Source organism: Lethenteron reissneri, chromosome 31, assembly GCF_015708825.2.
Source record: "Lethenteron reissneri isolate LAM-NWPU_2019-01 chromosome 31, ASM1570882v1, whole genome shotgun sequence".
Classification (NCBI taxonomy): Eukaryota; Metazoa; Chordata; class Hyperoartia; order Petromyzontiformes; family Petromyzontidae; genus Lethenteron; species Lethenteron reissneri.
The window spans coordinates 8,733,847-8,757,318 of record NC_083809.1 but is presented as its reverse complement, the minus strand read 5'-3'; the positions used below and the strand labels follow the sequence as shown (position 1 = coordinate 8,757,318).

General features: G+C 52.3%; 1 protein-coding gene across 1 annotated transcript; it reads right to left on the bottom strand.

Moving 5' to 3' along the window:
* Positions 1 to 3,839: 3,839 nt before the first annotated feature.
* On the bottom strand, positions 3,840 to 23,113 carry LOC133349749 (aquaporin-1-like). The gene is given in 6 exon segments (XM_061563467.1): positions 3,840 to 4,159; positions 9,840 to 9,920; positions 12,414 to 12,578; positions 17,863 to 17,907; positions 17,909 to 17,995; positions 22,504 to 23,113. Coding segments are annotated over 6 exon segments (795 nt in total). The 5' UTR covers positions 22,741 to 23,113; the 3' UTR covers positions 3,840 to 3,979.
* Positions 23,114 to 23,472: the final 359 nt, after the last annotated feature.

Genomic DNA, 23,472 nt, shown 5'->3' with positions numbered 1-23,472 from the left:
CCCCTCTCCTCGATCCCCTCTCCCCCATCCACCATCCCATCTCCCCCATCCCCTCTCCTCCATCCCCTCTCCCCCATCCCCTCTCCCCCTTCCCCTCTCCTCGATCCCCTCTCCCCCATCCACCATCCCATCTCCCCCATCCCCTCTCCCCCATCCCCTCTCCCCCATCCCCTCTCCCCCATCCCCTCTCCTCGATCCCCTCTCCCCCATCCACCATCCCATCTCCCCCATCCCCTCTCCCCCATCCCCTCTCCCCCATCCCCTCTCCCCCATCCCCTCTCCTCGATCCCCTCTCCCCCATCCACCATCCCATCTCCCCCATCCCATCTCCCCCATCCCCTCTCTCCCACCCCCTCCCCCCCATCCCCTCTCCTCGATCCCCTCTCCCCCATCCACCATCCCATCTCCCCCACCCCCTCTCCCCCATCCCCTCTCCCCCATCCCCTCTCCCCCATCCCCTCTCCTCGATCCCCTCTTCCCATCCACCATCCCATCTCCCCCATCCCATCTCCCCCATCCCATCTCCCCCATCCCATCTCCCCCATTCCATCTCCCCCATCCCCTCTCTCCCACCCCCTCCCCCCCATCCCCTCTCCTCGATCCCCTCTCCCCCATCCACCATCCCATCTCCCCCATCCCCTCTCCCCCATCCCCTCTCCCCCATCCCCTTTCCCCCATCCCCTCTCCCCCATCCCCTCTCCCCCATCCCCTCTCTCCCATCCCCTCCCCCCCATCCCCTCTCCCCCCCCGCTCGCCGTGCTGCCGCTGGCTGTGCCATGAGTTTTGTATCGTCTCACGTGTTTGTAATTGTATTTTGCGATTTAGCGATTTGTATTATGTAACATGGAAAGTAAACTACAAAACGTACTTATAAACACCGTCTTTCGCGCCCGTGTGCTTCTTCGAGTGAAATGGACTTTGGCGTTGAGGTACGGGTTCATCAGACGAGGGTTCTCGCCGGCTCGGAGGTCGGGCGCCGCTGTGAACCTGGGTTCGTATCCAGGTTTCGGCCGCGCGATGTACGCACGTTGAACTTCTTTCGCGCCGTACGTAGCCGACCGTGCTCATCGGGAGGTGCGAACGTGGAGAGACGACGCTTGTAAGGAGGCAAATTGCCTACTGGTTTATTTAGTCACACCGTTTTACAGCAGGGGTCGGCCAATGCACACCAGTGCGCACGCACAGGTCATCTATAGCAATTGTAATCATGCCCTTAACTTACCCGGGAAAGGGTTCCGTATTGGAATGTTTGGCCAATTCCTTTCACGAGTGACACGAAGGCAGCAAGTGGGGCATCCGAGAAAAAAGAAAACCAATGCACTATTGCTTACAAGGTGGTAAAATTCAAAAGCTCCGCACAGATATGTATTCAATATTGCTTTGCTGGACTGTCATCTCCTGGTTACCTTGCAGCCCAAGCCCACTACAACAACTGCAATTCCGACTAAAGATCTCCCATCCAAGTACCAGCCGCGCTCCACTCAACCTGCTAAGCTTGCGAGACCGGACACGATCGGGCAAGTTCAGGATTCCAGAAAGCATGCAACGTTAGCCCAACGTGACACGTTCAAAACTGGGATGCTGCCTGCGTAAGTTTTCGCGAGCTGTGTTCTATCGCTCTCCGACGCGGTCTTTCGGGTCGCACCACGCTTTTTGTTCGGCGCAGTGTCCGATGTTTCGATTCGCGTGCTGGGGAGCGTCTTCAGGAATTGAGCTTCTTTAAAGTTTGTGAATAAACTCCCGATGCTTGAGGGGTCCCAACAGGTCCGTCGGTCATCACGCGGCGCAACACGCGGCACGACCCGAGAGCGCATCCAACGTGCACCCCGGTAAATACTGGCGGGGTTGTTATCGACACGCTACACGCCACCGATTCGCGGTGGACGCTGAAGATCCCCGCGACGTCGCTCGCAGGGAGTAAGGCCACTGTGCGTCGGCGTCCCGGATCCAAAGTTGAACGGAAAAAAAATGCCCCGCAAAAATTACGCGCCGCGACGAAAAAGATATACGGCAGGGCCCTACTGAAGAAAAAAGGAAAGAGTCACGAGGCTCGGTGAGGCTTTCCTGGGTAAACATGCGCTGTTAGTTACTGCATACTAAAGAATGAGAGAGAGAGAGAGGGTATTCGTGGTTATTTGGTCATAGGCAGTACTCGGCAGAGTACATGACAAGGCAGGGGGGGCGGCAACTACAACGACCCAAGGCAGTCGAGTAGAATCTCTTCTACGAACACTCCCGGATTCCCTGCTGGGGATACACTGGATACCCCGCTGGGGATACCCCGCTCGGGATAGCCCACTAGGGATACCCTGCTAGAATACCCCCCTATTAATACCCCGCTAGAGATACCCCGCTAGAATACCCCGCTAGAAATACCCCTCTATAAATATCCCGCTAGAGATACCCCGCTAGAATATCCCCCTATAAAAACCCCGCTAGAAATATCCCGCTGGGGATACTCCCGGAACAAACGCTAGGGGGCAATGGCTGCCGCGTTCCGCGAGACAAAGGCACAAAACGGGCTCACAGTGGTTTCGAGCAAGTTCCATGGCCCGCTTAAGGGTTGGCGTCGAAGCGCCGTCCTGCGGCCAACTACCCTGCAGGTGACACCATCGGGCGACGGCACGGGAACACGCGTGAGTGTCTCTATAGTGCGTGTGCGTTCGCGCTTTCGGGTTGCTATTGAGCCTGATGTGCGACTTCTTGCCCCATGTGCCCTCTGTGAATGTCTGTGCCTACGACTATTGTCTCTTTGTGCCCGTTCCGCTGCGTCTTTCTATCTCACGGTGTCTATCTCTGTGACTGTGCGACTGCGCCCTGTTCACATGTCCTGCCTTGCCACTCACTGCCTCTGTTGTGTCGTTTTTTGCATCTTTCTCTCTGTCTGTCTCTCTCTTTCTCCTTCTTGCACATCGATCCGCATAGCTCGGACGTCTCTCTCTCTATGGCTGGGGCGTCTGTGTTTGCATATCTCTCTTATCTGCCTGCGTCTCACCGTGTTCAGTCTTTTATCCAGTTTTGAAACTTTGGGTGGTGCAATGATGAAGCCAGGTGAGGTGGCGGTGGGGAGGGGTGTGGCGACTCTGCCACTTGGCCAGGGTGGGTGAACACGTGGGAGGGTGCAGATCAATGCCTCGCTGTGGGTCTCTTCCGATGCATTCGTTTCTCTCCGTGTCTCTCTCTCTGTGCCGCTGTCCATGTGTTGTCTTTATCGATAGTGCCCCACTAACCCAACCCCCCCTGCCCCACGCATCTGCACAGGTCCCCACTTATACCCCTTTTCCGCTGAACAACTGAGCGGTGCTAAGCTCAGCTTAGGGAAGCGCCAGCTTGTTTCCTTCCCTTCCCTTCCCACTGCCGAACCTGAGCCGTGCCACCGACGCCGTATGTCGCTGATCGAAGCCGCGACGCGACATGCAGGGCACGCGGTGCTGCCGTGCCTTCACAGGTGCACCGGCTGACGTCACGCGCAACGACGCGTGTCGTTGGCCCCACCCTCGACCCTGCTTTTGCCCCGCCCCCTCCTTCAACCTCGAGCAGAGGTCGCAACCGGGTACCCGAAACCCGTACCCTACCCAATACCCGGCTACCCGTACCCGGCCAGGTACGGGTACGGGTATCCGTTTGCGACTCTGGTGCGGCCGGGTACGGGTACGGGTAGGCCGTGAGTCACTGGTGAGTAACCGTTTGTCACTCATTTCGGGTAGGTATGGGTACGAGTAAGGAATCAAAACCCGTTTGGGACCTCTGACCTCGAGTCACTTTCAGATGTCTCGGGAGGGCCAGCGGCAAAGGGGTAATTAAGCGTAGAGACGTCCCTACCGCGGCAATGCCTGTCAACGCAGCGGAGCGCCGTACGCCTCGCGCGGCCGCAGCGTCATCTCCGTCGAAAATCTACCAGAACCGAAAAGCAAAGCAACACCGGTGTACGCGGGCGCGGTGGGGGGCCGGGGGAGAACGCGGGGTGGGGGTGGGGGGGTCACAGCTTGATGTCGTCTGGGCTCTCGGTCGAGTCGTGGGGTGCGGGCGAAGCCTCTTCGAGGGGCCCCGAGCGGAGAGCCCTGAGCCGCGCTCGCAGAGGCACGGAGCGCGGGGCGAGCAGGAAGTCGTAGAAGAGGGCAGCGCACAGCGATCCGCTGAGCGGGCCCAGCCAGAACACCTGCCAGGACAGGAGGAGGGAAGGCAAGTCGCTCGGGTAACTGGCGCGATGCAATGTTCCAGTGAGAAACTCCTCCTTGTTGTCCGCGAGTCGTGCTGGCGCTATTGCAAGGATATCCGTGGTCCGCACAGTTCGGAAAACTCTGCGCCTTTGTGAGATTCTACGATTTTTTTTTTAGAATAGAGGCGTTTTTATCGCGGTGTATTGGTGATTATAGGATCCACAACACGTAGCATCACACCCCCCCTCCCCCGCCATCAACGTGGATTAGAGGTATTTTACGTGATAGCGGATATCCAATAATTCGCGTTGATACGGGGAGGGGGCAGGTCGCAGATCCTGTAATCCGCGACACACCGTGGAGGTGAAACTTAAAATCCACAAATAAATGTTGTCGCCGTCGCGGTGTGGCCGCATGTTACGGGACAAATTGGCCACGCCATTCCATGAATCCGCAAAACAAATATCCGCCTTACAGGGGAAACGCAGCACGTGATTCACGATAAATTAACGGATTTATAACTCCAATTGGCACAACCCTGCCACGTGGGTCTACTCCGTGAAAGGATATTTTTCCTTCATTTGACTTCAAATGATTGGATAGCAAGTTATTGTATTTCTGAAAAATAAGAATAGGTTTTAACCTCTACTGGCAATACAACAGGTAGTTAAGATGTTCAAGCACCAAATAGAAACCTTTTGCAAGGAATCAAGTCCACATTTACCAAACGTACGTGTCGATTGGACGTGGCTCTTCTATCCAATTCGTGGGCCGAGTCTTCTGCGCCGAGAGCAGGAAAGTGTTATCATCACTCAGCACGTGCATCGATCGGTCGGATCGTGCGTATTCGTTGTCAATTTAAAGAGTAAGAATCGAAATCGTCAGGTGTGCTTCATTTTGAGTGATTTGGTATGGACTTTGATCGATACTTTATTTAGTGAAAATGTTGGTTTTGTTCATTACCAAACTTCTACCTATATTAGTGGCTTTTTGGGCTTAGAGATTCGCGTCAAAATGGATATTTTTGGATTAGCCGCTATTTTAAATTATCCACGGCCATCCTCCCCGTCATAAGTGCGGATAATCGAGAGTCTACAGCAGTCAGTTTCGTGTACCCAGGTGATCACTCAAGAAACAGGATGAGTCTCATTTGCAAGATTGACCTGGATGACGAGCATGACAAAAAGAAAAAACAGTGCAGCAAAGTACAGCAAACGAAGCAAACAAGAAATCAAAACAAGCGTGTAACACGAGAAATCGAAAAAAACGCACAAACACACAAAATTAATGCCGACTAATGAATTCCCTGCGAGGCGAACCAGCTGGGACAGATTATCCCTCGACTGATCAAAGTGCAATTGCACATTAAGTTACAGAAATATCAAAACAGATACAGGCTGACCATTGTACAAACATGTAAACAGACTGTATCATGGCAAGTAAGAGAATTAGGTCACTCGCTGTGGGCAATGCCAATTATTTGCCGCTACATTTCGGCGAGTAGAGGGAACAAAAGTATAAACTGGAAGGACCAAAAACGATGACAAACAATAACACTGTGTTAAACTATTGCTTTATTTTACCAGGTAAGGCCCATTGAGCTATGTAGCTCTTTTTCAGAAGCGACCTGGCCACAAATGATATCCCAATGAAGTGGCTTTTCGTGCGGAAATATATCGCATCCAAATACTCTAACACGCATGTTTCTAGATGTGGAGGGAAAAACCGGAGGACCCGGAGAGAAAGTCACGTGACCACAGGGCGAGAGAGACACGCAAACTCCAAATATACAGCAGCAGGCGACAGGGTCGAGATCGAACACCACGACCTCCTGCATACCCGGCGAGGTAGTTAACATCTCGCCACCGGGGCAGCAGACGCAGCGAGATGACTAGGGAAGGGGAAGGGAGGCCGGCACGGAAGTTCCCCACAAGACTGAGAACGAGGGCACGGCTCAAGACGAGCGGCGCAAAGGAGGAGCGCTGGTCGCCGAAAGGGGGAGGGAGGGCGAGAAGCCATCGTGGAGGGGGAGGGGAAGAGACGGAGATGAGAGAAGGAGCGAGCGGTAAGAGTGAGCTGCGCGGAGCGGAGTCCGTCTTCGCAGCGGGTGGTGGGGTGGTGGTGGGGGGTGAGCGATTCAGTGGGGGAGGCCACATACAAGTCGCGTGGTGTTACGGGAAGCTTGAGCTGGTTAACGTAGATAGAGATGAAAACAAGACGGCAGCAATGAAATAACAAAGAGTTGATTCTTGGGGTGAGCTGCAACACAGAATGAGGACAATCCTCCAAACTGCTGGGCGAGCCATTGCCCCGCCAACCCGAGCCGAGCAGAGGGCCACTCCTCCCCATGTGTACCCCCTGAGCTCGCGAGCCGCGTCATGGAATTCGCGTGTTCGTGGATTTAACGACTGCTGCATCCGCAGTTCCGCGCGCCGTTGTCTATCCATCGCACAAAAGAAATGAACGCACAAGCCGTTTCCATTGAGCTCGCGAAAAGCATTTGACTCCGGACGGCAGCGGGGGGGGGGTGGCGGGCGGGGTGGTGGTCGTGAAATGATCCACAGCCGCGGCCGCCAGCGCGTGTGGCTTCGCAAATAAAATCGAGCGCTGGTTTCAGAGCGAGCGAGTTCGCATTCGCGACACCGATGGCCGAATTTGGACTTTCAGATTTGGCCCTTGGCCCTGCAGCCGCTCTCATTCACCGCACGCGAAGCGCGGTCGCTGTTGTCACTGCAAGGCGGGCTTGCAGTGACGGAGACGACCGCTGGCCAAAGTGAGAAACCGTCTTAGATTGTATACGGAGGCTTTCACGGACAATGCTCCGATTCATAATTGCTTGTTATGTTTCGATAAACTCCTGTGTTGTGACCCCCCCCCCCCCACTCCACCCAGCACAGCCAGTTAATAATAGTGACACATGAACGAACCGCATTCAATGCATTAACAATCTCAGGATGCTGGATGTAATATCCAGCCAAGCGGCGTTACCCACGTGCATGTTGTGAGGCTCCTGTCCACTACCAACAACAACACCACCACCGGTGCTGCTGCTGCTGCTGTTGGAGCAGCAATGCATTTAGCGCATCGGATTCACTGCGATTAATTGGCCGTGTCGGGTGCAGGAGGGTGTACGACACAGCGTTTTAAACTATGACTTAACCCCAAAGAAACCAATTATGAATCCTTATTTTGCCAGGTCAAAAATATGCCCCTCCAGTACCCGATTAGCGTGGCCAAGATGCTCGTAGTGGTCGTTGTTTAGAAGTGGTTTGCCTCATGCCGTCACGGGCCATACGGAATGCAACCTGGAGCTGTTATCGGGCCTGTGAGCCACAGGTAACGTTGCCACCTTCCCCACAGTCCCCACCCCCACGTTGCCTCTCAGTCTACCGTCATCAAAACTGCGGTTTGCTGGAATAAATTTGAAACACGGCGGCGGCGGTACTGGATCGTAACTCTTTTGAATTGAGCGTGGTGATAATTATTCGTATGAGAGATTGAGGAGTAGAGACGGTTAGGAGGGAATTCCACGGCGGAGCAGTGCGAGGGATGAAGCAGACAGAGGAGTGTGGTGCGTGAGTGGGTGAGCGTGTGGGCGAGCGAGTGAGTTGTTGGGACCTGCAGCTTGGTGGTGGTGGTGGTTGTGGTGGAAGAGACGAAACAGTTGAGTCTGATAGACCGAGTTTCTCAACATGAGTTGAGGAATGAATGAGTGAAGTTTACGTGAACGGTAACCACGATTATGGCGATACGGGGCCTCTCTCACTCACCCTACCCATTCACCCACCAACCCACTCAATCACTCAACCAACCAACCACTCATCAACAACTCGAGAAACCGGATCCACCCACAACTCGGCCACTCCTCGTTCTCCATGGCCACCTTGACAGGTGAGGCTGGCTGGTTGTCACCTGGCCGGCGCCGTCTCTGTCCTGCCACGATCGCCACTCCTCTGTGCACCGCCCGCCTCTACAATGAACGCGGCTGGTCAAGCTGCTCCCAATTCGCAGTGAGATTTGCAACCTCCTTGTCTTAAAATAATTTACATAGCGCCTTGGTTTATAGAGCGCATTGGTTTACGCAGAACTGACAACGGCACAACGTGTGAATGTAGTGGTGGAGGCGAGGTGAATGAAATGGATGAGAGGAAGCATTGAGGGCCGAATCTGTGACGCGCGAATTCGGTGAAAGCGAAATTGATGGCAGTAAATGATGGTGAATGGATTGCATGGATGGGGTTAATGAATGATCGCCATATAATGAGAATATGAAGAGGGATAGGTAACGGTGGTGGCTATCAGGGGGAGATTAAGGGGGGGGGGGGGTCGTGGGGCGAGCTAGGGAACAATGAGTGTGAGTTGTGAGTGAGGAGCGGGAAACTTGCGAGCGAAGGTGACCGCTTTATGTGGAGGGGAAGTTTGTGCCAGGGAAGGTGGTGAGCGAGAAGGGAACAAGAGCCGAAGCGTGGCTTGAGCACAAGGGGGAGGAGGAGGAACAGAGAGAGAGAGAGAGAGCAAAGATTGAGAACGTAGAGGGCGAGAAGGCCACGCAGACAGATACGAGAGTGGCAAGACATGGTCGGGCAAGACCACGAAGGGATTTGTAGATCAGGGTGAGGAATTTGAACGGGCAACGGGATTACAGAGGGAGCCAGTGCAGCTGACATGGAGACCGCGTCATTGTATCCGAGCTTCACCAATACACTACGAACTGAGCATGTGGAAATCGGGTTCGCAGGCGCTGGAATCGGCGCGTGTATCGCGAGAATAAGGATCGATTTCAAATGATAAACTCGTGCGTAGTCACCTGCCAATTACTAATACTGACAACGCAAACAACACTGCGGTAATCAAACGCATGCCATTGAGGCCGCCACTAGAATAGTGGCCACGCGAATCTACGGTTCAAAAGGATGCATTGCTTTTTAAATGCCCATACGGAAGACAGGGAATGAATGCACTTTATATACTCGCATTACATTTAGTTCAATGGAGTGAACGAAGCTGTCTTAATAGTTACAGGAACATTTTGAAACAATACACCAGCGTGGGGTTTCACGCCTGCGTTCCAGAGACGTGTTTTCGGATCGCATGTATGTTGAACTTCTTTCGCACCGTACGTAGCCAAACCGTGCCGATGCCGCGTATTGTCCGGCACGAAGTCTTGACGATGCACGCCACGTGCTTGGCAGCTCCTTCGGGCGCCGAATTCTTACATCCTCAAGAAAGCTCCCGAAGCACGTGGACATCGTTGGCGAACAGAGCACGCGGTGCAATGCGGGAGCAGGAGTTGTTATTGTTTGACTTGCATCCCACTGGAATTTTTGCACACAGCGTTGATATACGGTGTTTTTTTTTCTGGAAGACTTTGCTGTTTTTTCCTGGATTTGTCTGTTGCGCGTAGTCACCTTAAGATGTTTCTTTGTTCATGTTTTTGTTTGTTGCGGTTGCACCCGAGTCAAGAGCCGCATGGCTCACAGGGCTACACCTCATAAATGAAACTGAAACAAACTGAAAACGCAAAGAGGCAAATCGCCACCGCGCCGGGCCGCGACGAATGCCCGGAGCCTCTTGGAGGGGTCACATCGCCACTCGCTCGGTCACATCGCCACTCGCTCGGTCACATCGCCACTCGCTCGTTCCGCGGCCCTCTCGCCGAGGCAACGCGCCCCAACTCACCCAGTGGTCTTTGAAATTCCTCGTTAGCACGGCGGGAGCAAAGGAGCGAGCCGGGTTCATGCTGCACCCGGTGAAGTTGATCTGTGAACAGCTCGGCAAAAGGGGGGGGGGGGGGGGTGATGCAAGGCACAATTCACCGCTGTTGTCGTATGAAGCGGAGCTTCACGATTATTGACATCGTCAGCCACGGTCTAGCCACTGACGGACGAAGGCTTTCTGCGCCGGCGTCGCCTTCTCTCACGGCCCTGCGATACCACAGGGCCACGAGAGCGATGTTTACTCAAAACGATGATTGGGAAAACAACTCTAGAATGGATTCACGCTGTTAAGTTTTTTTTTTATTAAGAAGTGTTCTCCAGTGTATCGGCGAGCGAGCTGACACAATTGATAATTGGCGTGCCGTTAAACGCTTCGATATACACCACGTGATAACGAAATGTGTTCGGCTACGTGGGGGGTTCGTGGAGGGTCATCCAACAGAAATCGAGGCAGCATTATTTGCCACGTGGCCTAACCCAAACGTGACGACATCAGCTGCGAAAGCCTACGCGTGCGAATCGCGTGTCTACGTAATTTTTTTGCGCGTAGCAATTTCCTCAGAAGAGCTGAATGCAAAAATGCATTTCTCCGGGACGACGGCGTGGGGCTGCGTTTAAGGTGACACGATGACTTCACGGTTGAGGCCACTGCGAGAAGGCCACCGTCTCCCGCGCTACGTGTGACCTTAAACGTAAAACTTGTGCTTAAAAAAAATAAAACTTGCCGTTCTTAAAACTGGAATAGCAAATATTGGCGCCGTCCTAATTATTTGGTTTACGATAAATGCATCGTGAAGAAGGGGTGGATGAGAAATTGGACGGTTTAGTCACACGCGATGAATGCCATCCGAGTGGGTGGCAGGGGGGGGGAGTGAGTGCGTGCACAGCCGGGCAAGGGGGTCAAAACTGCTGTGCCCCGAAACTGACCAGAAAAAAACAAACAAACAAAATGCATGCGCGAGCATTCCCGTCCGCTCTATTAATCTACATCACAATGTAATTGCTTCTCAGCATGTGGCAGTGGGCCCAGTCGTTTACGCAATTGCCCAGAGATCAAGTTGTCTGGCGCAACAGATATCCAAATATTATTTTGTTGAACCAGCGGGAAGCTGAAGAGGCCAGGATAAGTCTCACTTGCAAAGTCTCATTTGGCACGAGGGGCCTCGATCACCAAAATGACAAATGCTGAAATAAAATGAAATACGGCGATGACATGAAAACAACTGTGTCACGTTTATATTGTTACTCTTAGTTTTTTCGGTAAAGTCACGTAGGTGACTTTACAGATTTGCTGTATCAAGTGAGCTTGATACAGCAAATCTGGCTGTGACGGTCCCACCTGATGACGGAGACTTGTGTTGCCTCCGAAACGTCGTGAATTTTATTATTTTATTATTATTATTAATTTAAATTTCATTTTTTACCTATGTGACTTTACCGAAAAAACTAAGAATATGAATCCTTGCAGTCACGAAAGCTTCAAATCTAGAACGTTTATATTGCTTTGAGTGAAATGGTAATTCGGCTTCGGAGTGTATCATTGCGAAGTGGATTGAGCCTCGTGCTCACAAGAACAAGTCTTCCTGCAATGCAATGTGCCGGCAAGACGTATTTATAATTTTACTTTGTAAAAGAGTTAATTTAGCAGCGATACTTTTAAATTACGGAAGTATTTATCTGGCACTCAGTAGGTAATGAGGTAGTTATTCATATGCTCATTTAAACCTGGCCACCATAAAAATAAAAAAAAATGAAAATTTCGAATTATCGTATAATTCATTACCAGGCCCCATGGTGTACGGTGCAGTCTCTGCCCTCTCTATTTGTGCGCGAGGAAGCGGGACCATTACCCAAAATGTTTTATTTTAAGGCCCCTACAATTGTTATTGACGAATGTGCTGTTTTCTCTGCGTGTGTTTTAACACGCAATCGGCTTTCGCGACCAATATTATCCATAATAGAGGTTTTTTTGGGTTTGATTGCGTAAATATGAATGTGTCGTTAAACCCGCCACCACCCGACACGGCCAATTAGTAAGGTTTGTCACGTAAACAAAACGTGCCAATTCGTTACAAGCTCAGCACACCGGTTGTGTGTTGGAGAGCAAATCCACAACATTTACAATTCGAGTACGACGTTTCGCCAGTAATTACAGCCGGCATCATCAGGCGACAGCCGGATTTGTGGAGAAATCCTCCAGTTTCGTTCTTAAATAGAGGAGAATAAATTAATGTCGTCACCTGCGAGCCAGTCAGGTGCGAAGACCAGAGGCAGGGGGGAGGAGGGGAGGTGAATTAATTAATAAAAAAAATGACGACGGGAATGCGTGTGTTTATTCTCGTGCACCGATACTAACACAGCAGCAGCGGCAGCGGCAGCACCAGCATCAGGACAAACGAGAACCCGAAAACGTCGCGAATTAAACGCGCGCGCTCTCACAACCCCGAGTTGGCCTCTCCGCCCTCCGCCGAAGCGTCCGTTCGTCGCGGGCGAGCCGCTTGCGAGCGGAGCCCCACGGCGCCGTCGGTCGTCTCACCGCGAACAGGTGGCCCAGCGCCACCGCGAAGCCCACGGCCAGGGGCAGCGAGCCGCCCACGTCGCGACGCCGCGAGTCCGTGGACGCGAGGACGCAGAGGACCAGCGCGAAGGTGATGAGCACCTCCACGCCGAAGCCCTGCGCGTGGGTCACGCCGGGTCCCAGCTGCCGGGAGGGGAGGGGGGGGGAGGTTAAGGTGCAGGCCCTGCAATAACTTGGTCGCGACACCGGCCCGGCGGAAAGAGTTGTCCACCACGGTGAGTTCTGGAGGAGCCAAACTTCTAAGATGTTGATAATTGTTTTTTTACCCTCTTATCTGGCAAACAAACTGACACCTTTTTTACGTGTGGACCAATCAACTTCAAGGACAGTGCATACATTATCAGAGTTATGTTTTTTGTTTGCATTATGACTGCAGGTATTGTGGTCTATGCAAACATGACTCCTCGTAAAAAAGGTGTCAGTTTTGTTGCCAGATAAGAGGGTAAAAAACAATTATCATATTTTTTACTGGCAAATGAGGTACCAATGGTTCTAAGATGTTGTTTTGGCCTACTCTTCCATGTCAGCGGTGCATGTGCACAGGTCTGCATGGTGCTAGATCCTCCGTGAGCCGAAAACAGAGGCCGAGTGCATGAGTCCTTTTGTGTGGTACACAGCAGATCTACAGACCAGACCCTCACGGTACCATACCTGTCAACCCCTTATCAGTGCCCTACCTTATTGCAGACCAATTCAGACCTTATAGGTCACCCCGTGCCTTTATAAATCTCAACGTTCATCCTACAAAGTCCCATCACAAGGGAGAATTTTTTTATGTTTTACAACAAAAATGTTTTACTCAATTTCCATGTACAAGAACACCGTATGGGTTGGCAGGTATGCGGCACAATCTTGATTTTAAGCTTTCGTGACTGCAGGAATCCATACTCTTTGGTTCTTTCGGTAAAGGCAGACCATGCTTTCGCACCTGATGACGGACGCTTGTGTTGCGCCTGAAACGTCGTGATTTAATTTATGTTATTTTATACCTACGTGACTTTACCGAAAGAACCAAAGAGTATGGGTTTGCGGTACCTCCCCGCGGAACCCATGGCAGCAACGAGGCACTGGAGCACCGAGGCCACGGGTTGCCAACCTGCGGCTCCGGAATCCGCATGCGGCTCTTGAAGGACCGCTGCTTCATGACGTCATTATTTATTTATTTATTCAGGACCGCCGTCTCGTATTCACGTTGCATTGCGGCTCTTGAAATCTTGATAAAACATTTTTTTTTACCGAATTAGCAGCAAAAAAATTGCTACTCTTGTGATTTTGGTTTCCGATCCCTGACATAGTCTCAACCTGCAAGGGCTGTCGTAGAAGGAGATTTGAGTTCAAACCGGGGCAGCAGAGAGAGCTGGCTTCGCTGCCCCAGCTCGTCAGCAATAGAAAGGCAGGTGGACTAGGTGAGGGGGCGGGGGGTGACGCTGATAACTGGTTCCCAATTCGAAGATGAATGGTCGTGGCACAGCTACCGATGACGATCACCTGACCTGATCTTCCACTACCGGGCCAGACACCTTTGGAAGAGGTTGGGAGTAGCCCACACTTTACCCAACGACCCGCAATGACCGGGTATTGCTTTTGAGGTTGCGTATTGAGATGTGGCTTGCGTTGAGACGCCGCACACGTCGCAAATTGTATTGCGTCACCACCCGGAGAGCGAGCAAAACTAAAAACAAACATTTTTTTGTTCAACACAAACGAGGGGAGCCGCGCGCGCGCGTTAGCGACGACGGCTGCGCACGTGGCGCGCGCTGCGCGGGTGTTTTTGGCGTCGGAGCGCTGTGGATGAGCCTTGATCCCGTGCGCGCGGGAGCGGCCGCTAATCGCTCCGGACGGGAGCTTTTGTGGTTGGAACGCGCGGCCGACGGCTGTGGCCGCGGGGCTTCGCTGCGGCCGGCGGCCTGCACTCCCCCCCTCCCTCCCCCCGTGGAGATTAGCGACCCGTAATCCGGCGGTGAATGACACCGCGCGGTGTGCACAACTCCGGACACAATGAGGCTGACTTTTTTGGCTGAGCACGGACGTTTTTACGGATCGGCGATCGCAGTGCCTGCAACGCGCTCGGTTGGGCCGCGCAAGGCGCTACCGATTTTTCTCTGGCGCACAGGTGACGTGAGCCGGTTGGGTTAATCGACTGGAATGAAAGAGCCAATGTGCGGTGATTCATTGGGGTCGCCAACTTTTTCCACTGCAGACCGAACGCGCTTATCTCAGTGAGCACTACGTATATTGCCAAAACTGTGCAATTAACCATAATAAGGTTCAACGCAACACTGGTGCCAGGTTATGTACAAATCAATTCTTGCCACACGAACACAGATGCCAATTCTCAGACTGTCCGAGTCAACTGTTGCCCTTTGTAGACCGGACAGGTGGCAACCCCGAGTGACGATGCTGTGCCAGCGCTGGGCTCATGGCAGACCAGCGCCTCCGGGAACATGCATGGCCTGCAAACGCCCGTGTGACAGGGAACGCATTGACGATGGGCAGACCTCCCCAGAGACCCTGGTTGACGGAGGATATGTTCCGACTGGCTGAGAAAAAACGCCAGGCCCATTCCCGCCGTCTACAGCATCCCATGTCGGACCATGAGGAGTTTTGCCGCAGCCTTCGCTGGGAGGTTTGGAGAGCTGTGTGGTGCTTCAAGGATGGGTGTTGCTGAAGAGATGGAGTCTGCCTCAGTAGCCCGAGATCACACTCTTTAACTCTATAAAAATGTTTTACTTGCAGCGTCACACCTATCACCATCATTCGGGGAAAGAAAGGTGATCTGATCTCGACCCCCAGGAACAGGTTTGCAGATTTGCTGAGCATTTCTGTGAGGTCTTGGGGGAGAGACAATCCCTCAGCCTGGAAAACATGATGGGGCAAAGTGGGGATGACCCTGCCGAGGCTGCGGTGCCTCAAATATTGTAAGGAGTAGTCACCCCCTGTGAGTGGCTGGCTGAAGTGTCTTCTGATGAGGAAGTACGGAAGGCAATCCAAAGTCTGAGACCAGGAAGAGAGCCAGGCAGAGATGATCTCCCAAGTTAAATGCTGAGGGATATTGGTGGTATTTGTGTGCAAACTGGCCTATATGACATAATAATAGTCTGGACCACTGGACAGGTTCTATAGAATGGGACGGATGCCTTAATAGTCCCCCTATTTAAGAAGGGGGACCGCAAAGACTGTAACAACTACAGGGGCTTCTCCCTTCTCAGTGTGCCAGAATAGTTATTGGAAAGGATTATTCAACATCGACTTGCCAGGCACGCTGAGAAGAGAATTGCGGAGCCCCAATGTGGTTTCAGGCCAGGGCGGTCATGCACAGATGACACATTTTCTGTCCATCTGTTACAGCAGAGGTGTCGGGAATTCCAACAGGATCTACTTCTCTGCTTTATTGACCTGGCCAAGGCCTATAATACCATCAATAGGCCTGGGCTCTGGGTTATTTTTCGTGCTTTCGGAGTCCCTGACTCTCTGCCCACAATCATTAAGGATCTTTAGGCCGGGTAAAACTACATGGCCGGGAGTCGGAGGCATTCCCTGTTCACGTTGGGGTGTGACAGGGATGTCCTCTGGCTCCCACATTATATAACATCCTTTTTGACTGGGTAGTTCGTGAAGCCTTCTATGGCTGTACTGGAGGAATCTCCATCTGCTACAGATACAATGGGAGGCTAATTGATGCCCGGGTGCGGTCAAGGGATGGCTCCCTATTAGTCAACCATGTTATGTGTGCCGATGATCTGGTGATTGCTGCTCACTTAGAGGAGGAGTTGGAGGTGCTGCTGTCGAATCAGGAGCATGCCACTACGAGATGGGGCCTTACCATCAGCCCCACCAAAACTAAGCATCTGCCTGGGTATTTTGTGCGATCAAACACTCCACCCTCTCAACTTCCCATTGGCGATGAGGCAGTTGTGGAGACAGTGGAAAGTTTTCCATACCTGGGCAGTGTGCTTATGATCAGCTCTCGTTTTACAGCAGAGGTCTCACTCTGAATCAGTTGAGCGGCATTATCCTTTCATCGGCTGCGTAACACTGTGGAAGCTACCTGGTCTGTCGCTCCACATGAATCTTCGGCTCTTCTCGGCCACGGTCATGCCCTCCCTTCTCTATGCTTGCGAAACGTGGGCCCCCCTAATGGAACATCTTAGCCGGTAGAAACATTTAGGCTGGCCTGCCTACGATCCATCCCAGGTTTATCCAGGCTGGATTGTGTGAGGAGCTCACAAATCCTGAAAGATTTTGCAAGTCAAGTCTGCATTAACCACATTGGTGAGCTCCTCTCGCAGGCAAGGCTACGTTGTCTGGGTCCTGTACCCCGCATGGCCAGCCACTGCATACCTAAACAGCTTTTGTTCGGCCGGATAGAGGGGGCTAAACGAGTACAACACGGGGTAGAGAAGAGATGGAGTGATGTGGTATAAGAGCATATGGAGCTGAGTGGACTTGCCAATGACTAGTACCAGCGGTGTCAAGATCGGCCTCTGTGGAGGAGGCTCATGAAGGACGCTGCTACTGGGCAGTTGGAGGTAGTCGCCCTCCAGCAACAACGTAGAGCAAAGGAACGACGCTCACAACAACGAGCGGAGCGCCGGTTGGCTAAAACAAAGCAAGTTGGCACAGTTGGGGGCACAGTGCATCGACAGTCTTCTCAGTCAGTCAACTCATGGCACCTGGGTCTGTCCCGTGACATCCTTCCAGCGGGCGTTCGACACTTGACGTGCCCTCAAAGTGCACTTAGCGCCGTGGTGACGTCAATGGGGCCTCATGCTTAACTAAATAAAAATCATGATTTATATCACTCTATCGCGTTGTCAACCATCCTAGAATCTCATCAGATCCGGAAGAACGCCAGTGAGCAGAGTGGAACAACGCAGACGTCCAGAATGAACACCTCACTCGACACACAGTCACAATTGCACCTCCCGGCTTTGACATTCCTCCATCTAAGACTCCGGTGGTGAAACCATCAACCGCATGAGAACATCAGTAGGCCGATGAGCAACATCTCCTTCATCAACGGAAAAACTATTGGCCAAAACACGCGGTGCGATTGTGGCCATGTAATCCAAACTATGGACCACGGACTAAACCGCTGTAGTCGGTTGCTCCTTCAACGGAGGCAGTAACAGCAAAACCACACGAACTCTGAACTCTTGAAGCCCTCTCTGGTCGTGGCGAGCAGACCTCGGGGGGGAGCACATTTAGCTCGTGAACCACAGCGCCACCATGCATAAGAAATAGAAAGCACACAGTGCCGAAGGCCCCTCGCCCTCCCCATGAGAAATCCGCTCGTCACGGCGCACAAGGAGAAGAGGTCGACGTCGTCTCAACAGAGACACGGGGTGGGGGGAGGGCACGACCATGAGGATTGTGCTGTCTCTGTGCGGGTGCGGAGGCTCCCTACCGAGTTGAGGCCAAGGGAGCCGCGCTGCACGGCAGGGGTGAGGCCTGTAGAGGAGGCCGCAGGCCGCCAGGGCCCCGCTCACCTGCGCCACCATGTAGAAGAGGGCGCGTGGCGCGCTCAGCCGGCACCCCACCTGGGAGAGAGAGAGAGAGCGAGGGGTCAGGCATTGGAGGGGGGGGGGGGGGAGTGGCACTTACCTCGGAGAGAAAGAGGTCAGGCATTGGGGGAGCGGGGGGGAGCACTTACCTGGGAGAGTAATAAACCGATAATCGGTAGAGTGATCGATAACTTCCATAGCCCTGTAATCCTACAGCACAGCTAGCTCCAGGGTCCACCAGTAGGCGTTGGGTCTTGTTCTGCAGCCCGCAAGTGACCTTCAAGCACCACTCTTACATTCTTGTGCAGGTTGACTCAGGTGTCTCTTGAAATGTCTCAAAGGGCCCTCACCTGGAGTTGAATAAAGAAAATGTGCGTGTGTGTGTGTGTTCAGGCTGGGAGCTGAGTGTGCGTGCAAAGAGACCTCCACTGGGACTTTAAGGGGCTTCTAAAAGAGGCCTGTGTCTGTGCCTCTCTGTACGTGTCTCTGTAAGTGTCTTAGTCTCTCTGTATGTGTCTCTGTGTCTGTCGCTGTGTCTTTCTCTGTTTGGCTCTGCTCCTCTGTGTGTTTTTGTTTGTCTTCATCTCTGTTGCTCTGTGTCCCTCTGTGTCCAACTCTGCATATCTCTCGTGTTTATGTCCATGTCTCTGTGTGTCTCCAGATGTGTGTGTCTGTGGCTGTATCTGTGCATATGGTAGCTTCGTCCTCATCACTGATTCTGTCTCCATGTGTCTTTGTACAGCTATTTATATCTCTATGTATGTGTGTACGTGACCGTGTCTTTCTGTTTGTATCTCTGTGTATTTACGTGTTAGTTTCTATGTCTGGATGAATGTATGTACGTGTTTTTGTCCCTGTGTTTCCATCTCTAGGCATGTCTCTCTGTCTCTATGTCTGTCTCAAGCTGCGTTTCTCTATTTCGTGTGCAACATTCACCCATTGGACGTTTGTGCGGCAGGGTGGCACACGGCAAGAAGGACCTGGGGTAGATTCATGATTCGGACGCCTTTCTGCGTGGAGTTTGGTACATTCTCCCCTGGTACTGCGTGGATTTCCTCCGGCTTTCTCCGCTTTTCTCCCCATAGCGAAGCAAAAATCGAACAGTGTGACCGGTATTGGCCAAATCATCCCAATGCTGAAGAATAATTACCAGTAAATTACTCAATTGGGATCGCATGCAGCAGAAGCAGCACCATCACCCCCGACTGCGAAAACTTGGCAGGACCCTCCTGAAAACGAATCTCGGGACTGAGTGAGGCTTTCCTGGGTAAACTAGCATAATAATTATATTATGAGAACAAATACAATACAGGGACAATAATAACGTCAGTAAGAAATTATTCGAAGAGAAAGTTTAAAACATATATAATATTTTATGCATTATAAACTCGTATTAATTTTAACCATGCAATTGGTAAATCAATAAATAAATGACAAAGCACGTAATTGCTGTTACATATGTAAATACTATTGTTTTAACCAGGTGAGAACCAGGGTGAGTGTCATTTGCCAAAGTGACCAGGGGGCATTGACCTGCCAGTAGAGGGCGATGCTGGCTGTGCATCGCCACAATTGAGCAATTGCGCAAACATTAGACCCTGGCGCTGGTGGAAGCTTATCCCAGACAATTGTGATGCCCCAACATCTCCACGTCTTCATACCTCTCCGAGTGTCGATCTGCCTCTCTATGTTTTCTCTCTCTCTCTCTATGTCTCGGTGTCCCTCTGTGTCTCTCTCTCTCTTTGTCACTTCGCGTCTATTCCAATTCTCTCTTTGGATGACTCCCTCCCGCGTCCCCCATGTCTCCTCGACACAAGGTACAACAGAGATTGTCGATGCCCGTGCTGCAGCACACAAACAAACTCAGCCCTCGCTCGCATCAGCCCGTCTTGAGTGTTCGACCCTCACACAGCGCATCTTGCAGGTATCGTCTGGCACGTAGATGAGATTAGGGCATTAGCGGGGTCGTGGATTAGCTGGCGGTCGTGTTTATATTTATTACCAGGAGGTCGCCCGCAACGGTGTAATAAACCGCGAGCTTTTACATTGCACCGTAAGCGTTCAAAGGGATAGTGGTGCCTTAATATCACTCGATGAGCCTCATGCTTTAACATTGACTCCCCTATAACATGCAAAGATGCCCCAATCAGACTCAATCAGCCTCATGCGTGAATAGTGAACCCCGTGACGTCTAAATGTGCATTAGACTGGCTCTATGAGCCTCAGGTATTCACAATTAACATACGGATCCTAAAGGTGCCTAGTAGCTTTTGTCTCTGTGTGCTAAGGTATCATCTGACCAACACCACCTGGCTAGTGAATTAAGAAATACCATGGCAGATTTGCAATGGCATTTCTGCCATGGCATTTTTGCCATGGTCAGAAACACCATGGCAGAAATGCCATGGCATTTCTGACCATGGCATTTCTGACCAACACCACCTGGCCAGTGAATTAAGACATGTACATCGTCACGTAATTTTTTATTCTTATTTCACTGGCCATGTCATTTCTGACCAACACCACCTGGCTAGTGAATTAAGAATTGTGTGTGCCTCCGAAACATCGTGATTTATAATTTTATTTCTATTATTATTTCTATTATTTTAACTTTTTTATTATTATTTTTACCTACGTGACTTTACCGAAAAAACCTAAGAGTAATTATGTTCGTCCTTGTGGAGAATTTAATAGTTAAGCAAAGCATTTAAATAAGCAAAACAGTTGGCTCCTTCAATCAAATTTTGGATTCTTCACGTAAAAAAATGAAGTTCTTTCTTACAAAACCAATCGACCGCACGGCCTTCTGGGACTGCTAATTTCAGCAGCATTGATTCAACACATCGGAGCACAATTCAACAGTGGGATTTACTACCCCGCCCCATCTGCTGCACTGTCACGTGGCCTCGCGGCCTATGGGTCCCCAATCCCCGGGCCACGGACCGTTACCGGTCCGTGGCCTGTTAGGAACCGGGCCGCACAGCAGCAGAAGGAGGTGAGAGTGGTGAGTCCGCACGTGGCCCGCCCATGATTTTATTAACCACTTCCGTCCGCGCCTCTTTCCAGCACTGCGCACTTGTCTCAGTCACAGTGTTGGTAAGCCCACAAGCTCTAACCCCTAGCCAAAATGAGTAAAAAACAAACATCGCTGAAGAGCTTCTTTGAACAGGGGGAAAGACCCAATGATTAACCCCCAGTCCGTGAAAAAATTGTCTTTCACGAAACCGGTCCCTGGTGCCAAAATGTTGGGGACCGCTGGCCTATACCACCTATTGTGCATGATGGTCGTCCTTTTCAAGCACTTATCCAAGTTCAACACCCCACTTATCTTTCGAGATCTGGCGAAATAGATCGGCGATTCGGTGAATATAAATCGAGATCGGAACGAAGGGTGGAGCGGTGGCGCAGTGGTTAGCGCGCCGCGCTGCGAAGCCAACCGACCTGAGTTCATTCTCGGGTTCGTGGCTAACGTCGGTGCGGGTTGAACGGATTCCCAGGACCCGTTTGTAATTTTATTCGCCACTGCTGTGAGCCCTGGAGGGGATCTGAACTCTGCTTGCCGGGTTCATGTTTATTGCGGCAAAACTATGACGAGGTGACACAATGTCATGATGCGTCGGCGTAGAGCATTATATAGTTAAAGAGCCCAATCGCAGCCCCTGTCATGTCGCTCCATACACATACATGCAATATGCTAAACGTGCTTTTAGTCAATCCCCTTTTGGCTTCGCCGCGCCAGTGTCGCCGAGCAGCGCAAGAGAAACTCTGCACGGGTTTCCACGCGCTTGCTTCCATCGGCGGGCAGTGCCAGGCAGGCTTGTCAAGCGAACGGCGCTCAGAAGAAACGCCTCCGCGGACTCGACGGGACGCCCATTGAGCTCGAAGGGCAGTGGCCGCGTTCACGGCCGAGTTCGTCGTGTTCACAGGGAATACACGGCGACTGCCCGTGCGTGGTACGTTGACGAGGGTACCCCATTCACCCCCCTACGGGGGTGCGTCTTACGATCCGCCACGCGTGTGCCGAGCACGTGCGATACGAGATGTGCGTCACTTCATTGACACCGAGGGTAACTTTGAAGGACTCATGGGACGAAATATGCTATTGTTTATTGATGTTTGGTGACGTGCTCATCATTTTCTCTCTGTTGTTTGTAGTATTGTTTGCTGTTGCAATTGGCTGACCCCGTGCCCATAACTGAAAAAGAGCTTTACAGCTCATCGGATTTATTCTACAGTTTAAATAGAGATTCTGAAGCGGGGGGGGGGGGGTCTTACTTTCCGAAGCTTAGTCCGAAGAATGCGCTAGCTAACGTGGACGAGGCTTGGCGGCGTACCAAATTGATGCCTGAAAGATGTTTGCACTGCTCGAGCACATTGGCACGACAAGAAAGTAAAACAAAAATGAAGAAATGTGCAGTGGACACCTTACGGGCTACCTGCCCCATGGATCGTGATGATGATGAACGTGGATGGGTAAAAGAATTCCCCAAGTGGTGGGGGATTGAGGGAGGGGGTGCAGAAGGTCAAAAAAGTGTCACACCCACCAGGAGGCCAAACGTGACGGCAGGGTTGAGGTGTCCACCGCTCACGTGACCCACGCACTGCACCAGGGTGGCCACCGCGAGCCCGAATGCCAGAGACACGCGCACGACATCCACGGAGCCGTCGGCGCGTCCCCACCTGAGTGTCGAGCCTATCCCGAGAGCCACCAAGGCGGCCGTGGCCAAGAATTCCGCGAAGACCGCTCGCCAGAAAGGTCGAGAGCGCAGCTCGGAGGCCATCGGAGGAGATCGGAGCGAGCGGATTCGATGACGGGATGGTGGCGGCGGCGGCTGGGAAGGTCGAGGTGCCTGCGCAGGTGAGGAAGGTGAGACGTTGAGAGGGTCGATGGATGGATGTCTCGGGGAAGGGCGTTGGTTGGGGCTGCTTCGACGGACGGATGGGCTATGTCCACGCTTGTCAGAGGACAGGCGCGGAGCGTGGATAGGCGAGACGACGACGATGATGTCCGCTTTGGAGCTCGGTATAGTTAAAGTGGAGGCGACAGGAGACGAGGGAGAGACGCGCGCGCCCAGAGAGAGAGAGAGAGACACGGGGTGCGCTGAGTGTCAGCGGAGTGCGGAGTTGGCATTGAGCGCCGCGCTGGTGGTGGCGATGGTGGTGGAGGGGGGGGGGGGGCTCGACTTTATATTCACGCACGCGCCAACACTCACACTCGCGCGCACACAGATTACACACACGGATTACACGCACGGATTACACACACGCAAACGTACACAGACAAAGATTCCCCGTAGAGCCTACGCAGGCTGGTGGGGCAAGTGTTATTAGCGAGTTCCAACGAAGGCCGGAACGGCACGCGAAGGGGAGCGGTGGTGGGCAAAACCACACCCGACCGCCTTTGTCTCTCCAGTGGCGATGTTTTCACATCGCACCAGGTACTAATTTAAGGCTGAGTTGACCGAGGGGAGGCCCAGCATTGGGTCAGATGTTGGCCGTGAGCTGGAATCGAA